Source organism: Macrobrachium rosenbergii, chromosome 44 (genome assembly GCF_040412425.1).
Source record: "Macrobrachium rosenbergii isolate ZJJX-2024 chromosome 44, ASM4041242v1, whole genome shotgun sequence".
NCBI classification, from domain to species: Eukaryota; Metazoa; Arthropoda; class Malacostraca; order Decapoda; family Palaemonidae; genus Macrobrachium; species Macrobrachium rosenbergii.
The window spans coordinates 15,178,004-15,202,029 of record NC_089784.1 but is presented as its reverse complement, the minus strand read 5'-3'; the positions used below and the strand labels follow the sequence as shown (position 1 = coordinate 15,202,029).

Below are 24,026 nucleotides of genomic sequence, written 5' to 3'. Positions count from 1 at the left end.
GATGGTTGAAATCATTTTTTTGTGATTTACAATAATTCAAGTTTGTGTTGATTTTACAAATTGAAGATGCACTGAGCAATGTGTGAAAAATTTCTTAATAAACCATGGCTTTTATGATGTGTTTTTACGGACTCTCTGTTTACTGTATATATATATATATATATATATATATATATATATATATATATATATATATATATATATATATATATATATATATATATATATATATATATATATATATATATATATAATCATAGAGAGAGAGAGAGAGAGAGAGAGAGAGAGAGAGAGAGAGAGAGAGAGAGAGTAAACACGAACATTTGTCATAAGAAAATATATATATATATATATATATATATATATATATATATATATATATATATAATCATAGAGAGAGAGTAACCGCATGTACAATTGTCATATAAAAGATCATAATTAAAGCTGAAGTATGTTAAGAGATAGATACGAACAAATCCATAGAGAGCGAGTGTGTTATTTCAGACATAGTTGAACTTTCCAGAAAATCGTTAGCCAAAAAATAAAAGTTCAAAAGCTTTCAACTTGTGAATAAATGAGCATATTAAACACTTCAGTAATTTTTTATTGTAAATAAATATTTCACAATAATGCTGGTCTTTTTCATTTTACAAAAATACTATAATTCGTTCTCTTTTGTTTCCGGTTGCTATTTAATCATTCTCTTCAATGAAAAATATCCTATTTATAAACATGACATCACTTGATTATGATTTTCATATTATTACCAATGAACTGTTTTCTTTCCTTAGCCAATTGCCTAATCCAACTTGATTTTCCTTCAACAGAGACGCAAAGCAGACTTGATTTCAACGCTGCTCCAAATAGTAATCAGGCGGGATGGAAGTGCTGAGCCTGGTCGGCTCTTTTCCTCCACACGACGATGCCCCGATGGACCTCAGCACGGGCAAAGGTCGCATGCGACACCCAAATCCTCACCACTACAAAAACGATCATCACCAGCCATTTCTAATGGCGGAAAATCCTTGGAAGTCGTTGGCCGATGCGAGCAGATACGCGAGATGTGTCCCGAAAGCAGATCCTCCGGATTCACAACCCTCGCTTCTTACTCCGCCGTCAGACCCTCGCCTTCCGCCCCCGCCGCCGCCTGCTAATTTTCCTACTCCTACCTTTCCTTCCAGTCGTTATATTCCAATCCCGAAAAAAAGATACAGCCTAGCTCGTGCTTCGACGCCCACAACCTCGACTGACCCTATGTCCTTAAGTTTAGCGTCCTACACTGGATACTCGCCCCCCTCTGCCAGTGACTGCCCAACGTTCAGCTCTCTCCCGCCAGAATCTGCCAGAAAAAGAGCGAGGTTGGAAACATCCAGGTCGATATCACCGACTTCATCCGTGGATGAACGAGGCCACATGCCCCCGTCGACTGTCCATGCAGACGCCAAAAACAGCACCAGCGTCATCACGTGCTGCAAGGGCCTCTTGATAAACGGTAACAATAATTGCAACAATAACAAAGTCAACAACTTCAGTGGCCAGAGACGACACATCGTCTCGGGGGAGGAGCTTAGCGGGCGGGGTACAGATGAAAAAGTGGTGGCCAGGGGAAGCTCAAATCAGTCAGCCATGAGACAGCGACAGAAGCACCGGTTGCCTTCCAACATAGGAGCTTCTTCGTCTGCTGGGACATCACTATCGGGAATGAGTGGTATTGGAGGAGGAGGCAGTGGGGTAGGAGTAGGAGGAGGAGGAGGATTTGGTGTCGGAGGAGACGGTAGTGACAGGGGGAGTGGTGATGATAACCAAGGGAACCAACATCTCCTCAACGCCCTTATGCAATTGCAGGCGACATCACAGACGCCGACTGAGTTTTTGCCGCCGTCTGCAATAAAAGACACGGAGGCGCTTTTGTCCGCCATGCGGACAATCCCAGATACTCTATTACACTTACTGTTCGCAGCTCATTCAGAATCTCCGTGCCAAGCAATTGCACAGCCAAGCGCACCTTCATGCCCAAGTCCCCCGACAAGAACACACTTCGGAGGATAGCGGCCTCGACTGCGACATGGAAGAAAAACACTCCAACCAGGATGACCTGTTGTCGAAGTCTTCGGAGGACTTCGAGGAGGATGCGAGAGAGGAAGATACGACCGAGGATGAAGACCATCTCACGAGTCTCAACTCCATCTTGAGAATGAGGCTTAACACCCAAGTAAGGATTATCATTTTGATTTTGTAGATTAAGGAATTTATTAGGTCATTGTAGTAGACGCATGTATCCCGTCAGACGCACTGTCCAGTCACACTGCGCCCCGCCCCCATCTCCATCCCTCCCCTTAACCTCCTTCGTTCTTTAATTCCATTTTTATATATAATTGTGAGTTTTAATCCAGTGACTTCACGATGATAATGAAAAATATGAGAATGTAGAATACAGAAAAATCTTCGAAGGTCAAAATATATTTTAGGATAAATGTGACAGCTGTTGCCGACTTAATCCAAACCAACCATTCCACACTATTAAGTATATACATATATCGGTAATTGAAATCCTTCAGTAAATTTGATAAGATGAAAACATTTGGCTTTGGCCTTCTATAGCAACGAAAGAACAACTTAGTAAAGCTTGCGTTTGCAATACATTGGACTTTAAATTGTTAGGAATTCAAATGTCAGAGTATCAGATTAGACTTCAGAATAGACTACACAGGGCAACACGATGCTACTCAGATCTCCTCAAACTAGTTTGTTTAAAAACCAGTAAAAGCGAATCAGGATTGGATATATACATAACAACACTGATAATGATACCAGATGGTTTTGAAGGATACAGTACGTTAATTGCTTGACGGGCAAAAATTTCATTCAGGTAGTTCCATATTTTAACAGTTATGTATGAACACACATACACACACATATGTGTGTATGCGTGTGTATATATATATCATGTGTACTGACAGCACTAATTTTTGAGCCGTTTACTTGTCGCTAACTACTTCATGCTAATCACTTTGAACTTTGACTGCTTCTTTAGTAGGTGTATGTTTTTTTTATCGAGGTTATATTTTCCTTTTCCAAAAAATATACCAGTCAGTTTAAAACTGACAGAATACGCACACGCACACACATATTTAAGTGTGTGTATGTGTATGTTTGTCTGTGTGAGTATGTGTTACTTAAAAATGTTTAGTATATTTCTTTCCACTCAAGATACTTCATTTCTTTGTCCGCAATTGAAAGAGAATTTGGTAACTGAATTCCACTCATTTTCTCATCAAATACAGTTAAAGAAAAGTTAACGTAAAACTAATGCCCTTAAAAGCTAATCTGAATTACAAAAACTACTAAAAGTCAGCTTTATAATGTATTTTTAATTAGGCCTGTTATTTTATGTGTGCATGTACACACACATGTTTGTATATTAAAATTTTTGTTCGCAAACCAAAGAGCATATCCAGAGGTCCTTCATACTGTAATGATTCGTTCTTTGGTAACATTGTTGTAAAACAAATGCACTGTTTAGCTATTTTCCGTTGTGAAACAAATGCATTCCATTACGACAATTAAATTGCATTCACATGAGAATCGCGTCAGTATTCAGACTTGACAGCAAGCCAGAATTTATTTCCATGTGCTTGTGAATCCGTCTGTACATACGAGCGAGAGCCTCTGCCCGTAAGGGATAATTATAAGATGGGGTTGAAGGATGATGGTCCCTCGTGTATCTAGGTGAATCCTTACATGAGCCCAGACTACCTGGGTCGTTAGGATGACTTTTTATTTTATTTTATTATTTTTTTTTTTTTGGTACTGTGATGTTTCGAAGGTCATTCCGGGCGTACATTTTTTCTTATACATCTTAATCTCAGATTGTGGTTTTTTGTTTTAATCAGTTTCCTTGAATCGTGGCTATAATGATTTAAAGTCATGATATATGAAGAAAAGGAGGGAATTGAATGAAAAATGGAACAGTGAGTCATGATTTCCTGGTTAGTGGTTATCCCTCTTCTTATTTTCGGATATTCAAACGTCTTTTTTTTTTTTTTTTAATAGAACGCATCCTGTTGTAGGAGTTCCTCGCAACTGATTACAGACTTTCATCATAAATTAGAATATTTGTTTGAAGCACGCATGCGCACGCACACACCGAACACACCTTTTTCTGGTCTGGTATTTATTTGCCCTCAATCGCTGTTCAGGTACTTTATCCCTCATTAGTAATATTTGAAACCTAAAAAGAAATTATTGTTCGTTATACAAAAAAAAACTGTCCACAGATTACAAAAAACTAATATGAATATAGAAGTAATAATATACTTCTACAGTTTACCATCGCAATCCCTCACGAGGAAAAATTAAAGAGCATGCAATCTGAATCATGGCAATTTCTTTACGTTCATCCCATATAACTTATGTATGTATGTATGCATGTATGTGTGTTTAAGAAGGACACTAAGTGGAACAAAAGTAATCCTGTTTAACTAGCTGAGCTAACAGAGCACAGTTCACTTGTAAAACTTCGAATTCCCATGAAACTCGTAAAAACAGTAAAATATGACAGACTTGAGGGAAGTAAATTATCCCGTTCTTTAAATGTCTCCATTCGCCTAAGACACAGACTAATTGTCAGTAGATGGAAGCTCAAGTTCATTGCTGCACTATGAAAAAAAGACTTGGAGAAGTAAATTATCCCAGTTCTTAACGTAATGTTCTATTCGCCTGAGGAACAGACTAGTCATCAATAGTTTATCGCTTCACTGCCAATTTTTGTTTAGATTTGCATAGATTCAGGTGTTGTTATTAAAAGTATAACCCAGCCAAACTTCAGTGGCTAAATTACCTTTAATGAAAACCGAATCAAATTACACCGGTTGTGTTGTTATTAAAAGTATAACCCAGCCAAACTTCAATGGCTAAATTATCTTTAGTGAAAACCGAATCAAATTACACCGGTTGATCAGCATTGGTGATAAACGAGCTCCCAGGTATTAAGTTTACAGTTTTGAGGAAAGCAGGGTTTTTTATTTCCATTCATCTCAGCTGATCTTTCATTTGACTAATTCTTGTCTACTAGATATCAGACGATGTTTAAAATCAAGTCAAAATTGTATAAGAGTGACTGAACTAACCATCAAAACAGTTTCTCAGTGTATGGATAAGATTTCAAACTCCATCCTATAAGGTCTGAGTTATCTAGCAAGGATGAAGTTGCCATTGGAGAGACAAAACCAGTTCCCTTTATTACAGAACAAATCTGCATGTGAACAAATTGAGTTCTCGTCGAATCTCAGAGCAGGGAAGAGTACACCATAACGATGCTATAGCAGTAGCATTAACAACACCAACAACAGCAGTTACAGTTGTAACAAACGACATCAGCAGTGAACTAGAGTAAATAGAAATCGCCAAACACGAAGCTGATGTAAATTCGCATTCCAGCGTTTAGCCCAAGAAGTCAATCCGGTTTGTAAGCACCGCTGATCATTCCATTAGGACAGAGATAAAAGAGATTGCGACGGCTAATGTCACCTGGTTTTACTTGGTGCGGACGTTAATAAACAGATGGACCCAATGATCGGTCTCGCGTACAGCGAGGGACCTGGAAACAAGGCGTTTAACACAGCCATTTAGTCCTTTCACTTTAACGGGTGCCGAAAACCAGTTTCTCTAGGATTCTATCGCTGTGTTACCTAGCCACCATTCTACAGCTGGAGAATCTCAAAGAGATAGGGAGCTGTGTGAAATGTCATCGGGCGGTTTTATTCATCCGTTCATTTAAATGCGATTACCGTAAGAACGTGGAACCCGTTCGCTACGAAGCCTGTCGGATATTTTTGACATCGCTTACGATTATCATCATTATATATATCATATCGTTCCTTTTGTACACGTCCGTTTTCGTGCTTATGTTTCTCCGTAGTTCCATTTCTTGTTTTATTAAGGTCTCGAAAATAATCTGTTATTTTTCTCTAAGTGATGGGGGAACACTTGCCAACGGCAGGATTTCTGGTCGTCCACTTAAATCAGAAGTATACATATCTGAAGGTGATGCATAATTGAAGGATTTTTCAAGTCCTCCTTGCTCTTTTTCTGCTGCAAAGAAAAGGCAGACTAAATGATATGCACTCAAAAAGGTTTGAAAATAACGTGAAAAACAAACCTTCAATCCGGTGGTCATGCGACTGTAGTTCCAGCCCCAGAGTCCGTGTTTATTATTATTATTATTATTATTATTATTATTATTATTATTATTATTATTATTATTATTATTATTATTATTCAGAAGTAAACCCACATTCACATGAGCTTGAAATTCAAGCTTCCAAAGGATATAGTGTTCACTTGAAAGAAGATACAAAAGATAATGCGAAAAACAGAAAGAAGAGACCAGTTATTATAACAGAAAAAATGATAAATTAATAAATAAATAGATAAGAATATAAATGAAAGAGTAAAATACAAGAGTAAAATGCAAGGTGAATTGTTGTAGGGTAGCAACGCATTACATCTTCGCTTGAACCTTTGTGGAAACAGTTTGGAAGCTATTTACATGGTTGTTTGTTAAGTTTCCTCTGTGGTATTCTAAAGTCGATGAACTGATTTAGAGATCAGACAATATGACGTTGTCTTGGGGTTGCTCAAGGCCTTGTTGCCAAGAAAGAATCCAGCTGATATTTTAAGTCTTGTATATTATTTTAGTACATTTTTTCTAGTCTACGTAACTTTCTTTGCATTAATTCATTATAGCTGAAGAAGATCCTGGAGAAGGTTCGAAGTCCCTGTGATTTTGTTGCTCCTTCAGACATATACTTCGTAATATACGACCTTTTTATTGTATCAGATAATAATAAGAATAAAACACGACATTGTTAGAGACTTCAGACACATCATTAAAATATATTGAAATATTATAATGAAGCCATTTTCCATAAGACTTAATGTGGACGTATTTCTCTCTCTCTCTCTCTCTCTCTCTCTCTCTCTCTCTCTCTCTCTCTGTGTGTGTGTGTGTGTGTGTGTGTGTGTGCGTGTCAGATGACGATTAGGCTAAAATATGTATCCTTAGAGGATTCACTCTTTCTGTCTTTAGGGTAACAATTAGGATAAATTATTACGCTGATATACTTTCTCTCTCTCTCTCTCTCTCTCTCTCTCTCTCTCTCTCTCTCTCTCTCTCTCTCTCTCTCTCTCTCTCTCTCTCTCTCTCTCGTGTCACTAGCAGACTTGAAATATGTTTCCGGAAAGCGTTTGCAACACTGTTAATGGGCGTGACCTACCAACAAACCTTTCGCACTGAAGAAAAAATTAGAGGGGAAAAATCCACGTATTGTCTACCATATGCCACTACAAATGTCGGGCTTTTGATTGTTGATCACAGTTTATAATCCAGTTCTGATGGCCTGTGGTTTTTTTCAACATGAACTAGCTGCCTGGCCAGATTACTAGTACTTTACCATTTAGATATAGAGCATGACACGCTTGATTTTTGTTTTGTCTTGCTGTTATTTTCATTTTTCTTACTTGTTTTACTTCGACAAAGATGAGAGCGAACAAGACAAACTTGATTCTTTATTTGCAATTTATTTTTTATCTTATTTCCGCGTGTCTTACTTCGAAGAAGTGTCTTAATTTGTCATTTTTATTCTATTTAACGCCCTAGTGTCTTACTTCAACAAGATAGAACAAGGCAATGGCATAATTTTTTTAATTCTTCCGTCCTAAACGATAAAATCGAAGATGAGTATGACAAAAGCTTTCTTGATTTCGAATTATTTATATTTTCTGCTGTCTTTGAATAGGCAAAATAACCGTCTCATCATGATTTAATGTTTAGCTTAAGCCAACCCTCTCATTTATGAAGGTTATCGATGTGTCCACACGCTTTATCCAAGTATAAAAAACACTGCAAAAACTATTCACTGCGCGTTCGCTCTCGGATTCGATCCGCTTACCGTAGCATAACCGCCCGTTTGTCGTCTTCCTTTCCTTCTTGTAGTCGAGTAAACATGAAGGTCTCTTGCTGTCTACTGACCAGACAAATAACTCCAAAGGGACTCTCAGAAATGAAGTCAATGATTTTTCCTTTGATTGAGGTGAGGCGTTTCTCGTGCCTTCAGTGTTTTAATGGAATGGCACTCGAGGCCCAAAGGAAAGAGAAATCATTTCATTTCTCAGACGACTGCTCATTTCTCTTATTGTTATATTCGGATACCCACTCTAACAAAGCCTCGACCGTGTTTTTCTCTGTGTCTGAACACTCGCAAAATGTCATCAGTCTTCGAGGTACCCGGTCCTTCCCCTGATGACTGCTTGTAATGTCTGAGGACAAATTCGTCAGTCGCCCCCCCTCCCCCCCGCCCCCCTACTGTTTAGCACACTTGTCAAGTTCGGTTAAATGGCGTTTGATTTTCATGCATGGTGTAGCATTTTTCTTTATTTATGAAAACCTATGTTCGCATTCTTTAGGCGCCAACTTTGATAATCATTGCATAAGGACCCACCTCAAGTCGGTCTCGAGATGAAATTATTATTCAGAAGTAAATTAAAAGTGTTTTTATTAAAGTTTTCTTTATGATCAAGATTTTCAGTAGATGGCTACCAAGAAAAGCCAAAAGCTGTCGTTCATAAGCGCCTCGTATATCCTTGGGGAAGCGAGTGTAGCTTGCATCCACATCCCAAAAATACTTGCTGAAGACAGGAATAGTAACAACTTCTGGACGGATCCTGTAAAAAGAAAATTGCACACATGCACACGCACACATATATATACATGCGTGTATGTATGTATGTGTATGTATGTATGTATCAGCATGTCTGTGGCTGTGTGTATCATGTATTTGTGTGAGAAATGCACGAATGCTCTTAAGATTCACAAATGACCCTCACGTACCTCCTTATAAGGCTGCAAATTTAGTTGATTGTTAAACCCGTTTCCATCTTGAGCAAAAACCAGAACAATGTCAGTGAAAAAAACCTAGACACTATCTTTATTACTGATGTAGGATAATCGTCTCTGAGAGAGAGAGAGAGAGAGAGAGAGAGAGAGAGAGAGAGAGAGAGAGAGAGAGAGAGAGAGGGAGAGAGCAGCTAAATACACTTAAGATGTCAAAATGTTGCATGCATAAGGTACTTAGCAAGTCAAGAACGTGCAGTCATTTTCCTGTCTGCTTCTTTTTTCTTCTCTTTCTTATTCTGACAGGAATGCTTTGACATGAACATTGTCAGAGGAACAGTCTTCACTATGCTAATAACTCACAGAGTGCCTGCCATGTGTTAATTTCTATAGAGGAACTGTTTCTTATGAACTTGTCGTTAATAATCATACGTTGCCGTAATTGTTTGATACACTTCATGGACATTTATCAGATATTTATAGCAGCATCCAGAACTTCCCTGGATCCTGATTTATAGGAGGTGAATTAAGTGAGATGTCTATTCTGTGAAAGATTGGTATGGGCTTTCCGAAGTAACTTGTTCAGGTGAACAAATTTCAACTTTTCGTGGGTCTAGTTTCAGAGGATTGTGGTTTCGAATGCAATCATCTTTTAATTTCAGCTTTGTTATTAGGAATACGAGAGAGAGAGAGAGAGAGAGAGAGAGAGAGAGAGAGAGAGAGAGAGAGAGAGAGAGAGAGAGAGAGAGAGAGAGAACATCTCATACGTAAGAATCTTGATTAACCGATACCATTGCCATTCAGAGTAATCGATTGTCGATCTGCACAGTATCTTCCCATTTAAATTAAACTTCTTATTGATTATTATGATACGTTTAGACACCAGCTGTTGAGTAAGTTGTTCAGACTTAATTCCCCATGCCTTTTAGTGCATAGAATTTCTATGGAAACTCCAGCAATGGTGAGCAGTTCAGTTAACCTACGTAAAACAACAGATTTATACAAGTCTGTCTCAGGTAGAACGGACGTGCAGCTATGCACCTGTTTCCTTCGTTACCCAGTAATTTCCAAGGAAGTCTGGTCGACCTTAAATCGTTTGACATTCATGATAAATAACATTCCAGCAGATTACTCAGAGACGTAATGAAAGGGTGTGATTTAAAGAGCGAGTTCCTTTATCCACTCACACACACACTCACACGTTTCATTCACTATTAACAGTACAAGAGAAAGAGAGAGAGGGGGGGGAGGGGCAAATTTTCATAAGATGATAAATTCCGTGATAATTGATATCATTTTTGTTACGGAGTATTATCAAACGAGTCTTTCATCATGCTAATTCTAGTAATCAAAATTAATTAGAACCTCCCCCTCAGTATTAACATCTTCCAAAAAGTAATGCCAGACATCAGTCGACACCTCAAGGTTATTTATTTTGTGGGGGGCTTGGATGGACGACATAGCGTGTTGTCGCAGTCCCAACAAAAGACTAGCGGGCGATGACATTGCATAAATCACAAGTTCGAGGACATCTCTTATGAATTACCTGTTTTTATAAAGCCTAGACAGCCCAACGTTCTAATAGTATTTAACACAGTGCCTGCTGATCTTAGATGCCTTAAACTGGTTCAGTTTTGGGGTAAGATTTAAGGACTCCATAACTTGTGCTCTTTTCACAATACGTAAAAAAAAAAAACTGCCACTGAGTCTCTGGATGCTTCCTTATCTATTGAGATGAATTCCTGTACGGCATCTATTCACTTGCTTTTTTAACAATACCTACAGGAAGATTTAAACGGAAGCACCAGGGAGCACCACTGGTTATTAAAAGGCTTTAATTGCATGCCGCCATGCCCTACGAAATATTCATCAGTCTAAGGCAAAATGTGAAATACGATAATGGCTTCCGCTGGCAGCATAATAACTTCTCCGCGATCATTCTTTGTCACTAATTGCACAGGATGCTCATTGCGAAGGAAAATATAAATTCATAACATCTCAGTTGTCAGACGAGGGGGCGATGCTTTGGAACACATACACAAACAAACATACACACACACGCACATTGTAAAGCCATTATAATCATTACATGAAGGGCTCCTGGGCAAGAATTATCTGAACTCATTATGATTATTATTATCATTAAAATAAGTATTGGTATTATTGATATTATCATTATTATTGCTCCTGTTATTATTACTGATGAAGATCTAAAATCCTTAACAGTGTTTGAGTAACATATTTAAAAAATACCAGCTCCACTCTCATTATCAACAATAAATAGCCGATTAGCTAAAATAAACAAAGCTTACGTTGAATCCTATGCCAAAAAAAAAAAAAGTTATTTGGCAGTTTCCAAAATGGAGGCTCTTCCGTCGCTCTCGCTGAACAACAAAAGAAAGAGACCGGCCAATGGGAACTCGTAAATTGTTTTTTTTTTTTTATTTTTTTTTTTTTTCTGGCATGGGAGTTCACGTTGTTTATGCGGCTCCCGAAAGCGTGCAAGTTTCCAACTCATCATTTTCATTCTTGACATTTTTTAGTATATTACGCAGATACAATTGTGGAATTTTACTTCTTCAGTTGAGGGCTTTTGTTTATTATTATTATTATTATTATTATTATTATTATTATTATTATTATTATTATTATTAACAAGTGGTGTGTTAATGTTTATTCATTTGATGCTAAATCAATGATGAGATCTAGTGAGAAAACTTCAAAGCCTTATAACCGCCGTTGCAGAATAAGAATTATCATTATTATCATTATATATTGGTGATGATAATGAGCCTATCATTATTATCATTATATATATATATATATATATATATTGGTAATGATAATGAGTCTAATTATTTTAGGGTTTGTTCCTATGTTTCCCTCATCATCTGATCGTACGATATACATATGCGAACATTAGCAAACATGATTCTCTCTCTCTCTCTCTCTCTCTCTCTCTCTCTCTCTCTCTCTCTCTCTTACTTTATTTCATATAATGTCCTTGTGCAGATAATTACAGAAAATATTAAAAAACCTTTTTCGCAATCACAAACAAAATCCACCGGTGTGAATGTATTTCTCTCTCTCTCTCTCTCTCTCTCTCTCTCTCTCTCTCTCTCTCTCTCTCTCTCTCTCTCTCTCTCTAGGGTACTAGAACTGCAGGTATTGTTAAAGGGTGTTGCAGCGTCTCTTCGGTCCCCAGCTGCGCCCACTTTTTAATCTTTTACTTTACCTCCATTCCCACTTCATTTATTTCATCTGTCGTTCTTCTCTAACTATTAATACTCAAGGCATATGTTGGATTTTCTCACAGGTTCGCCCTCAGATCCTTGTACTTCATTTCATTTGCTTTCTAGGCATCTCATCCTGTTGTCCAACTCCTCGATCTCCCTCTGTTTACTGTTTTAAGCCTAAGTTCCTCAGTGTTTGGCTTTTAGCCCATACCCAAAATCTCACGATTCATTCTCTCTCTCTCTCTCTCTCACTCTCTCTCTGTCTCTCTGTCTCTCTCTCTGTCTCTCTCTCTCTCTCTCTCTCTCTCTCTCTCTCTCTCAAACACACACACACACACACACACACACACACACCCACTATTTTATTCCTCCGTTCATCCAATCAAAACAGACCCTTTGTATCGCAATCGCGAACGAAACACGTCCCGGATTTTACTGCTCGCTATAATTACAGAAGAATAGCTCGGGCCGCTCCTTTTTATGGCTCCAAAAAATCTTAATTCGCCACCCTTTCATGGCGATTTTTATGGCTCCCTTAAGGGAAACACTTCTTTATGGATCGTTTTTCAGTACCCGAACCCACGCAGCTCACATCTACGATCTGTAACAGGTCTGTTCGCATAGGAATTATCTTTTAATGAGCACTGAGGTACTACTATACTTATTATCATTAGTATATTATTATAATTCCCAGGAAAAGCATCAGTTTTCTAGGCCGTTCATTTTATTGTAAATATCAGAGTTGTTACATTTTCGTAATGCTTACCTTAGTTTTTGTCATTTTTATTTATACTTATTATCATCATTATTATTGTTGTTGATTTTGTTGTTGTTAAGTATACCTTAGTTTTTACCAGACCACTGAGCTGATTAACAGCTCTCCTAGGGCTGGCCCGAAGGATTAGACTTATTTTACGTGGCTAAGAAAAAAAGTTAAGTATACCTTAGTTTTACCAGACCACTGAGCTGATTAACAGCTCTCCTAGGGCTAGCCCGAAGGATTAGACTTATTTTACGTGGCTAAGACCCAATTGGTTACTTAGCAACGGGACCTACAGCTTATTGTGGAATCCGAACCACATTATAGCGAGAAATGAATTTCTATCACCGGAAATAAATTCCTCTAATTCTTCATTAGCCGGCCGGAGACTCGAACTCGGGTCTAGCAAGTGCTAGCCCTCAACGCTACCGACTCTCCCAACGAGGAACTATGTTGTTGTTGTTGTAACGAACACACACCGCCTTTCGTTGCAACACAAGTTTACCAAGGAACTCTAATCGCCACACACAAGGCAAAAAAGAGACCCACATGTCTTAACGATCTACGGCAAGGAAAAGTAGAACCCCTTCGCAAAACCGCTCCGTAACCATACAGTAGTGACGTCATACTCACCGCAAATTAGAGCTGACTGCCTTCCTGTTGCTATTCGCCAGTTTTCCGCAACTTCGGTTTGGTTGTACGTCTGGCAACGACAGAATTTATTCTGCATCATGATACGTGTCGGGATTCGGTTATACGGTACCCGTGGACTGTGGTTGTTTTCCTGCCCCCCCTGAGTGTCTCGTTTGAATGCGATTTCAAACATAGGGACTTTACATTCTCTCTCTCTCTCTCTCTCTCTCTCTCTCTCTCTCTCTCTCTCTCTCTCTCTCTCTCTCATGCGGATTCGTTTTCCCAATCCAAAGAGAAATTTTGGTTATTGCTTCTAGGCAAAATTAGGAATGATTCGAATTTACATGGAACAAGCCCGCAGGGGCCACTGACTTGAAATTCAAGCTTCCAAAGATTATGGTGTTCATTGGAAAGAAGTAAGAGGATGTAAAGGGTAAAATAGAAAGACGATACCTCACTTATCTAAAGAGAAAAAAATAAATAAATTAACAAATTAATAAATGGGATCAAAATGTAAATTATTAAAATTCAAGGAGAATTCTATTACAGTAGTAATGCATTACATCTTCGCTTGAACTTTTGACGTTCCAATTAAACTACTTCCTCAGGGAGACCAATTCCATAGTCCAGATGTCTGCGTTTGTCTTAGTTCCTCACTGGACGGGTTGGTATCGTTCTTGGTTAGCACTCTGCTGGGCCCGCGTTCGATTCTCCGACCGGCCAATGAAGAATTAGAGAAATTTACTTCTGATGATAGAAATTCATTTCTCGTTATAATGTGGTTCGGAGTCCACAATAAGCTGTAGGTCCCGTTGCTAGAAAACCAATTGGTTCTTAGCCACGTAAAATAATTCTAAACCTTCGGGCCAGCCCTAGGAGAGCTGTTAATCGGCTCAGTGGTCTGGTTAAACTAATATATACTTAATTTGTGTTTGTCTTGACTCAGCTCGAGAACGGTTGAACAGACTGAGATGAATCAGCGAGAAAACGTTCAGTGGGTGAACCCCTGTGGGTGATTAGGGTTTGGTACATTTCGATGAAGAGGTGACGGATTACCGTCATCGACTAAATAATATATCTACTGTAAGGATATTTCTAATCCATGAGAAATGAAACACCGATTTAGAGCCATAGATTTTGTAACCGACTTCAATTACGATGTACTCGTATAATGGCGGCTTGTCGGAGGCATACTCCCTGTTAGGGCTATAACTTCAAGTTTTCACTTTCACGTCCATTTCCTCCTCCTCCTTTCGTTTTGATCAGACTCTGAAATACAGAAGTCAGGCTTAAAATATAAAGGATAGATACGAGACAAGAAAAAAAATGAACAAACAGTTTCAGGCATCAATGACAAAATTAAACATCGTTACTCGCGTTGGTTCATATGTAAATATAATACATATTACTTTGCTAGCCTTCCACAAGATACTTCGGTTAACCAAAGGTTGAATAAGCTCTCGTGGCACATAGAAAAAAAGTCTCGTCTAGTTTACATGAAGAGAGAGAGAAAAAAATCAGCTTTAAAGGTCACCTTTGGCGCCGGTCAACAAACCAAGCCCTTCTTCCTGGAATTCAATCCAGAATCCAATAATGGCGTTGCGCCACCTGAGTTATTTTGACTTTTACTATAAATAATTTCATGTGTGATGAACCAATTTCTTCTCAGCTGTGCGCTCAGAATGTTCATGTAACGTTGTGAGTCTCAGTCAGTGAATATTATGAATCTTGACTTTTTTTTTTTTTTTTTGTAACAAAAGTTTATTTCCAATTTGTCTGTTGGTTAAATCACATTTTAGATTGCATGCAAATGTTTAATACGCGTGAAATATCTTTTCGTTTTTTTTTTCATACTTAAAACTTCCACTGCTTCGCAGATTAGTAAGTGCTCTTCATCTTTATAACTTATATGTAGACAAATGACACGCTAAGGTATTGTTTTGTATCAAACAATTCAAGTGCTGAAGCATTATTACTCGTATTGATCCCATGGCATGGTGTTTTGAGATTCAGTACTATTTAAGAGAGAGAGAGAGAGAGAGAGAGAGAGAGAGATGGATGGTAGGTGGGTTTCTTTCTTGTAGTGTTGATTTTAGACGCTGCAAAGGCAGACGAGGAAGGGAGTGTGTTATGTTGAGGGAGACACAAAGATATGCTCTACACTTCTCTGAAAATCTTCCTTTTATACCTCAGTCTCGTAAACATGCACATACACACACATATTTATACATTTAAATGTGTGCGTCAATGTGTACGGGAGTGTATCATTGACTGAGCCTTTATTAACAAATAGGGTCTCGACGAAAAAATCCCGTAACAATTCATTGTTCATTTTATAGCCAAATTCGTAACGGGAATTGTTTTGCATTAACCTTCATATAATCCTTACTTCCTGTAAATGCTACCCTTTATTAGCGTCATAAAGACAGCAAGAAAATGTTCAATGAAAATGCGATCGTCATAAACTCCCCTTGTAAGTCATTGGTCTTTTTAAATCGCACCAAGACAAGATAATTAGCAGAATGAACTCTGTTTCTTTGAACAATCTTGGACGGCCCGATGCTGGATGGTCAGGCGGTAACTGAAGTTTTCAGGAAACGGCCCCGCCATCTGATTATAAGCAGTCATCTCGAAGACTCGTTTCGCGCAGATGTGCTACAGCGAATTAGAAAAAAAAAAAAAAATGAAAATATATTGGCGCTCCTGGCCCAGGGATTATCAGCCTTGCTTCTCCGGCAAGACACCCCGAGATCGATTCCGCCACAGAGAGAGAGAGAGAGAGGGCGAGACTTGGGCCCGTTTCCTGAAAAATATAATGTGTCTCTGGAAATCATGCACTTAGTGGTCAGTAGGCTGAGGTGGGTCGCAGTCAGGGAGGTGAAGGGCATAAAGCTAGGACTTTCATATATATCTGTATAGAACAGTAAGGTGCAGCAAGTAACAGTGATTCGTGGAATACAGAGAAAATTCCACGTGCTGGACGTGGATAGTTCGAAATCCTGACCAAATAACTACTTCATCTCCCGTTTTTAGCCGATTGTTCAGTCACCTGTAGACCTACACAAACAAGCACACGTGGATGTACGAGAGGGTGCTCTTATGAATAGACCCAGCGACACCAGCAATCAGAATTAATGCCCTGCGGACAAAAACGTCCACAATGACAGCACAAAAGATGGCTATTATCTCCGTTACTGAAGAGGAGAGGAATGAGAAGGTCAACACGTACCTTTAGGGCTATTTTGATCAAAGGATTACCAGATGTCAGTCCTTCGAATTTATTATATTATTCTACAGGTTAATTTGAATAATATTGTCAAATCTGTACGTTCATGCCAAAGTTGGCAGCTAACCGGGAAACCTGTGGAGGCAAGATTAAAAAAAATGGTTTTTTTTTTTCAAGCTTGTAGTATTATCTAGTATAATTTCCATTTTAATTGCAACACATGCGTATCCAATCTCACAGCAATCTTCACGCGTGAAACAACATCACGTAAAACGAAAATATCGCTTCAAGGAAGTTCATTATTATGCAATTCAAGACTTAAAGAAAAAAAATGGGATGGAAATTGGACGCTGGCAACTGGTCAACATCCTCAGGAAAGCAGTACCTCCATCCCAGACCCCCAACTGAAGGCCCTCCCCGGCACACCGCAAGGTCCAATAATTACTCAGACGACCCTAACAACACGTCATTTTATTCAAATGTTTTATCATATCCAAAACTGGGAATGTATTTTCTCATGTGGGATGGAACGAACCAGAAGACTTTTACCATTACAGTATAAATCTCAAGTATGTATTGTGTTTTTTCTTTATTTCACGCGGATTACAAAAGTGAAAAGTGCGGTTGTTTGACAGCTAAGCCTGAATATTGTGTCATGATCACTACCGTGTGTGGAAATCGTATGCTCATTCAGGACTTTTCAAGTGAAAACCCTCAAGTGAATTTTGAGGAGCGAAAAAGCATTTCGTACGTGGACAGACCAGAACATATACTACGTTCTAAAGCCTGTTAACGAAACAGTATGCCAAAGAAAGAAGAATAATGGAACAGGTAAACAACTATAACACTTTCCTTATATAAACTCGAAACAAAAGCACCTCCACGGCAAGACCCAAGAAGGCAAACATTGCCTCCTTTTGCAGCGGCAGTTGCATAACCCACTCATCACCGTAACGGCGATCTTGAATGCCAAATGAGAAAAGAAAATAAAGGGATGGGGGAAAAAAGTCGTCCGGTCATCCTTGGTAGCTCGTTTCACAGAGGCGATTATCGCTTGTCCCCACACCGGGGCAGCCGAGCATTTCATGCAGTGTTCAAGCTTTAATAACTCTCAGTGTTTTGCATGGTTATGCAACGGGGGATGATGCAGGTATTAGAGCGACATTAACTGTGATATTTATAGCGGACGAGAGGCTTTTCTTTGTTACGAGAAGGAATCATGGGAAGCAGTCTCACGTTGTGAACTTCGTGTCCGAGCATTTTATTGACGTCAACTTAGGAAATTCCATCAAATCACAGGCTTTCAGGAGAATCAGGCAGGTTACTACTTCCACTTCATAACTCTCTCTCTCTCTCTCTCTCTCTCTCTCTCTCTCTCTCTCTCTCCTCTCTCTCCTCTCTCTCTCTCTCTCTCTCTCTCTTAAGAGAGCGTGCATGCAATCTGATGCATATGAAATGTACACGGCATAGGCCACTCAATTGGGATATTTTAGTCTATGATTCAGTTTTTGTTGGTCCATATATCACACACACGCTCTATCACAATTTATGAATAATATATATATATATATATATATATATATATATATATATATATATATATATATATATTATATATATACATATACATATATATATATAAATATATATACATATATATATATATATATATATATATATATATATATATATATATATATATATATATATAATTTATGATCCCGTCGCTACGGGCGAAACCGCCCATAACGAAACAGGTTCTTCCAGACAGGAAGCATAATTAAACTTCAAACGAGACCGAACCGTTTTTTAAAGGGCCCATACTCAGAAGCAAAGCGGGCTACCCCAGACATTTCTTCGCTGGAAGCGCTTTATCCATATTGTATTATGGCTCTCTCTCTCTCTCTCTCTCTCTCTCTCTCTCTCTCTCTCTCTCTCTCTCTCTCTCTCACTTAAGAGAGAGAGAGAGAGAGAGAGAGAGAGTGGTTAGAGGCGACCAGCTCCCCCTTGAACAGGATGTATGGGCTGAGGCAAATGCTGCTTTCCTCACGCTAGAAGGTCATTACACCCCTGAGCGCCACATGTTCAAGAAGTAATTGTCATGGTTTTCGGCTCTGCTCACCTGTTCTAAGCCCTTAAGCCTAATTCTATGGAGGACAACATGCAATAGGCTTATGACGCAGCGATTTTTTTTCTGTGCCATGCCTTCCATAGCCCTCGTGTTCAGAAAACTGGTAGAAGTTTTTTTAAAATTTCTGAATTACTGCGTATTTTGTGTATTCTTTCTTCTGTCTTGCTTTTCATACACATTAAAACTTACCCACATACGATTTTATATATATAGGTTATATATGTATATATATATATATATATATATATATATATATATATATATATATATATATATATATATATATATATATATATAGTATGTGTATATATACTGTATATATAAAACATATACTGTAAGTAGGCCTATGTAGTCATTCACCCTTGCAGTCGGATTACACGACGGGAAGATTTGCAAAAACACACGTCACCCAAACACTATATATATATATATATATATATATATATATATATATATATATATATATATATATATATATATATAGTGTTTGGGTGACGTGTGCTTTTGCAAATCTTCCCGTCGTGTAATCTGTGACTGCAAGGGTTAATGACTACATAGGCCTACTTACAGGTGACTTCAACCAGCCACACTCCACCAAGGGTGCTCTGAGGGACCCGCAAAAATTCATTGGACACATTCACCATAGCAGAAACATTCGAATAATCATGCAGTGTACTCCGTGTTTAGTGTCAAATCCACACTATTTAACACTCAGATAAGAAGCCTTTAATTTTTTCTTTATAGACTCGATATTTCCAGTCTTCCTGATGAGAGCTTATTGTACAATCTTGAGGCTACAAATGTTAGGGTGCAAGATTAACATTCGAAGTGCCTCTTGGATCAGATAACTTCAAACCGTCTGTAGCAGGTCGTCTGTTGATTCCATTCGCTGGCTGTTTTGCGGGGAGCAACCCTTTCAAATATTTATGGTACCCAGTCTGGATAGCTTGTTGAGTCATGACACATTTTAAACATCATTCCAGCTTAGAGGCATACAAACCCAAATACATGCATACAAACATGCATTCACAAGCACAGTTATCAATGAAAATTCAGTTCGGGAGTAACAGAAGATAATGCTTAATATTGCTACAGTTATCTTTCTTATAGCGCTATGTCTAATTTCTTTGTTCGTGAGTTACATACTTAACTCTGGATTATTGTGAAAAATCTGGGCCTTGAAATAAGCAAAGAAGTGACAGTTAGCCATCATCCTTTTAACTAGGAAAATCAGAGGGATAATGAGACGGCCAGAGCCTAAAGGTCACCGCAGTTGAGAGAGAGAGAGAGAGAGAGAGAGAGAGAGAGAGGGAGGGGTGGGTGGATTGGGCTGGCTACAGGAAAATTACCAGCAATTGGATTCAAAATAAGAAATCAGTTTCTCCTTCTCCTTGCTTACAATGACCGCCATCGTCGAGTCATTTCCTCAACATTTTAGGGCCTTCGCTTCTGACCGAAATCCTTAATGGCCATCTTTCTTTCATTTTACCGCAGTTTGGAATTGTCATTGCTTTTTTATTACTATTATTTTAGGTTGCTGGACATTCATAATGTGTTTTCTTTGTGTCTTTTTTTCCCCGTCTTCGTTTTCTTCTTCGAGCTTCTTGCTTGCTCATCAAGACACCTGACTCTTCGTTCAGCGGACGTCCAGTGCTCTCTCTCTCTCTCTCTCTCTCTCTCTCTCTCTCTCTCTCTCTCTCTCTCTCTCCCGTTTAAGGTTTAGCAGCTACGGTTATTAACTTGCGATATAAGGCAGCAGCTTTGCCTAGAACACAGTCTCACAGTACAACAGATTATGAATGATGGTTTTAATTCACTGTCCCGTCTTTCAGTTATAAACGAATATTGTACGCAAAATTACTATTAATTCACAGAGCCCACCATTTTCACTTTTAGTTGTTTGGATTAGCAATAAATGATTTTACGCAGCAATCTTATTCTACTTTAATTTTTACTTGTTAATCTATTTTTTTAATTACAATCTCCGTCTCTTGAGTTCAGAGATAACTGTACGTAAAATGCTGCGCCTGACAACCTAAATTTCATAAAAAAAAAAAAAAAAATCAGTCGGTGTAAAGAGCGTGGCGCCAATGTACTGATTACAGAAAAGACACCTTTGAAAATGCGAGGGTGCTTTGACTGAAAGGGTCAAGAGAATCATTCAAGCCCTTCCCAGGCACCTTAAAAGATCTAGTAGTAGTAGAAGAATTATGGACTGGAATTGTGGACTGGTCTTTGAAAGGTCTTGAGGGAAGGGAATGCTGGAAGCAATGCATTAAGGGTATGGTTGTAGGTAAGGGGAATGAAGGCCATAGAGCATGGACGAGAACTGGAATGACTGATAAGCTTACATTTAATTTTTAAAAAATGGCGGCATTGAGCCACCGTAACGGAAAATACGAACAGTGGGAAGTGTGGTGACAGAACACAGATAATGATGACGATGATGTCTGAGTTCGTGTGAAAATAATCCCTGTATTCAAGAGAGGATCGAGCACAAAAAAGTATTCATTAATCGTCTCTGAGAAAGTTTATTAGGGTACCCTAACTATGCTGCTGTCCATTTTACATATATACAAATATAATATATATATATATATATATATATATATATATATATATATATATATATATATATATATATAATGTAAGTGTGTGTGTGTGTGTATTGTAAAGCAACTATCTCCATTTTTAAAGGAGCCTGTTCAGTGTAAGTGATGCATAAGGGATATTGCTTTAAATAATAATCATTCGTCGTCCCAATTTTACTTACTTCAGACTAGTTTTTTCCAGCATCTTCAGCTGAAAGATACTCTTCCGCTCTAGTTGGCATGTGCACGCATGTCACTAACAATAGAGAGAGAGAGAGAGAGAGAGAGGGAGAGGGAGAGAGAAAGAGAGAGGGGGCGGGGGCGGCGGGAGGGGTATTTGAACAAAGAAGGCCGAGAGACTCCGGACCAGATTCTTCTGACCTGTTTTCCTAACCATACAAAAAGTGGTGTAACCATACACAAGATCAATTATGGTTTAAGTAACTTTCAAGCCTTTAAAGCATAGCAAATTCTCTCTCTCTCTCTCTCTCTCTCTCTCTCTCTCTCTCTCTCTCTCTCTCTAAGAAAATTAATTTAAAATTTTGTTTTTATGGTTAAGAAATTAATTTAAAATTTTAGAATAACAAATAATTCGATTGATTTATTCAGTCCTTCTATTTGATTACTTTCAGGTTCATTACTGTTATATCTGTTCGCTTTATTTACTGTCATCCTTAGTAATTCAACCTTTCCATTCACAGGAATCGCTGGATTCCCCAATATCACCTGCCGCTTCCCCGAGTGGAACCCTCCCGTCAAGCACCACGGGAGGAGACGACTTCGACTACTCTCCCTCCGAAGCCTCCGGGAGGGCGCGCAAGCGAGCTCCCAGGGCCTTGACCGGAAAACACGTGAGGCCGGGCACAGGGGCGTCTGCCACGACGCTTCTAACCTTACGCCAGAAGCTTGAGGAAAGGCAGAAGTATCGGGAGCAGTACGGCACGGATCCCCCTATGCCGACGAAGAGCAAAGGGAAGTCAAAGAAGAGGTGAACCGGAGGAGTGAGAGACTCTCGCGTCAACTTGGTTTTCTCTCTCTCTCTCTCTCTGTAGGTTTAATTACAATCAAAACAACCGTCTTTCATATCATTACTTGTAGCTGAAATTGCGTAGGCCTAGTTTAGTTTTGTCTTTATGTAAGCATCTGGTTCTTGATCGGAGCCGTTAATCAGCGTAGTAGTCTTAAGCATATCGTTATCGGAGCCCTTCTTTATTTCCTGCCAGAACAAAGCTCAACCAGGCAGCTGCAATGGGAAGTTGCAATCTTTAAAAGCCCGCGCGTTTACGTATGTTTAAATTTCAAACGCGTTTTGTACCAAACCCCTAAAAATTTCGTCTCGCATTGTTGCTAGTTTATGTGTATTGATTTTTTTTTTATTAGTAGCCCTCTCAAACACTTACTTGTACCAAAGTAGACGTCATTGCAATCCACTAGCTCTCGAGTTTTCAAGGTCTCTTCAAGCCAGTGATCCCAGAGCGCATATTACAAGCAGTAGTATCTTATGCTTTGGAATGAATCAACAGGGTAATCAGAGGTAATGTTGTCTAGTCTATTGAAAAATATTGTTAATGTACTTGGAATCAAATCTAGTTATATTTTACATTGCCACTATTTTTCTCAAGTCTGATAAATATGCAAGAACGGTATACGTTTCACTCCAGGTGTATATTACCACCGATAATTTTTTTCTTCTAACATTGTTTCTAATGTATTATACTAACCATTGTAGATAAACATTTTAAATGAACGTTTTGGGTCTGATGAGCTTTTGAGCTACGTGCTGCTTAAAACCCTCGAGGAGATAATTAAAAAGTAATTATGATTTAGTTATTTTATGAAATGAGAAAAGGTGTGCTATACTCCATTTCCAGAGGTCATTCGCCGACTTAGAATGTGGAAGTTGCGAGATGTAGTCATAGATGTGTGGAGAAAAAATAAAGAATGGATCTCTTCCATAACGTATAAGGGAAGGCAAAACATGAGATATGTATTCCATACTATGTGCCTGAGGAAACGTCTCGACAGGTTTGAAATAGAGGCAGACGCTTGACAAGGCAGGCTGAAGCGCGATGACTATTGTGGGTCTCATCTGTACGTGCTCTGAGGTCGCTTTTCGCTTGAATCGAGACTCCCGCTTCCATTCCTTTGGGGTTAGTCGTGTCAGTGTCGGGTTAACCTCGAGTTATTAAGGACTGTGGACTCCCATAGAAACAGCTCTCTTTCTCTCTTTCTCTTTCTCTCTCCCCCTCTCTCTCTCCCTCCGTGGGCTTGCAGGAAGGGTACGAAGACCCGAGATGCCTCAAGCAATGCCACGTAATTAGCACGCAAAAGAGAAATATAATAGGAAACTTTAGAATTAGTCCTCAGTTCCTAAGCTCGTATATACAACGTGATCTTCTCTAGAACTTTCATCTTATAGATATGTTCATAAAAGCAGGATAAAAAAATTATAGTAATCATCGTGCTAGCTAGCATTTTATGGCCCAAATATTTGATTAATTATTATTCGTTATCTTACACGCTAGTAGTCTGAGAATTCCTTGTTAAAGAGATCAT

At 38.7% G+C, this 24,026-nt stretch overlaps 1 protein-coding gene across 1 annotated transcript in view; it reads left to right on the top strand.

The window, feature by feature from the left end:
* Positions 1-24,026, top strand: part of LOC136829226 (uncharacterized) — a 118,567-nt gene that overhangs the window by 93,861 nt on the left and 680 nt on the right. Inside the window, 3 exon segments of the mRNA XM_067087527.1 lie at positions 828-1,923; positions 1,925-2,212; positions 22,172-24,026. The exon segment at positions 22,172-24,026 is cut by the window's right edge and continues 680 nt beyond it. Of these exon segments, the coding sequence (XP_066943628.1) occupies positions 880-1,923; positions 1,925-2,212; positions 22,172-22,462 (1,623 nt within the window). The 5' untranslated portion in view covers positions 828-879 and the 3' untranslated portion in view covers positions 22,463-24,026.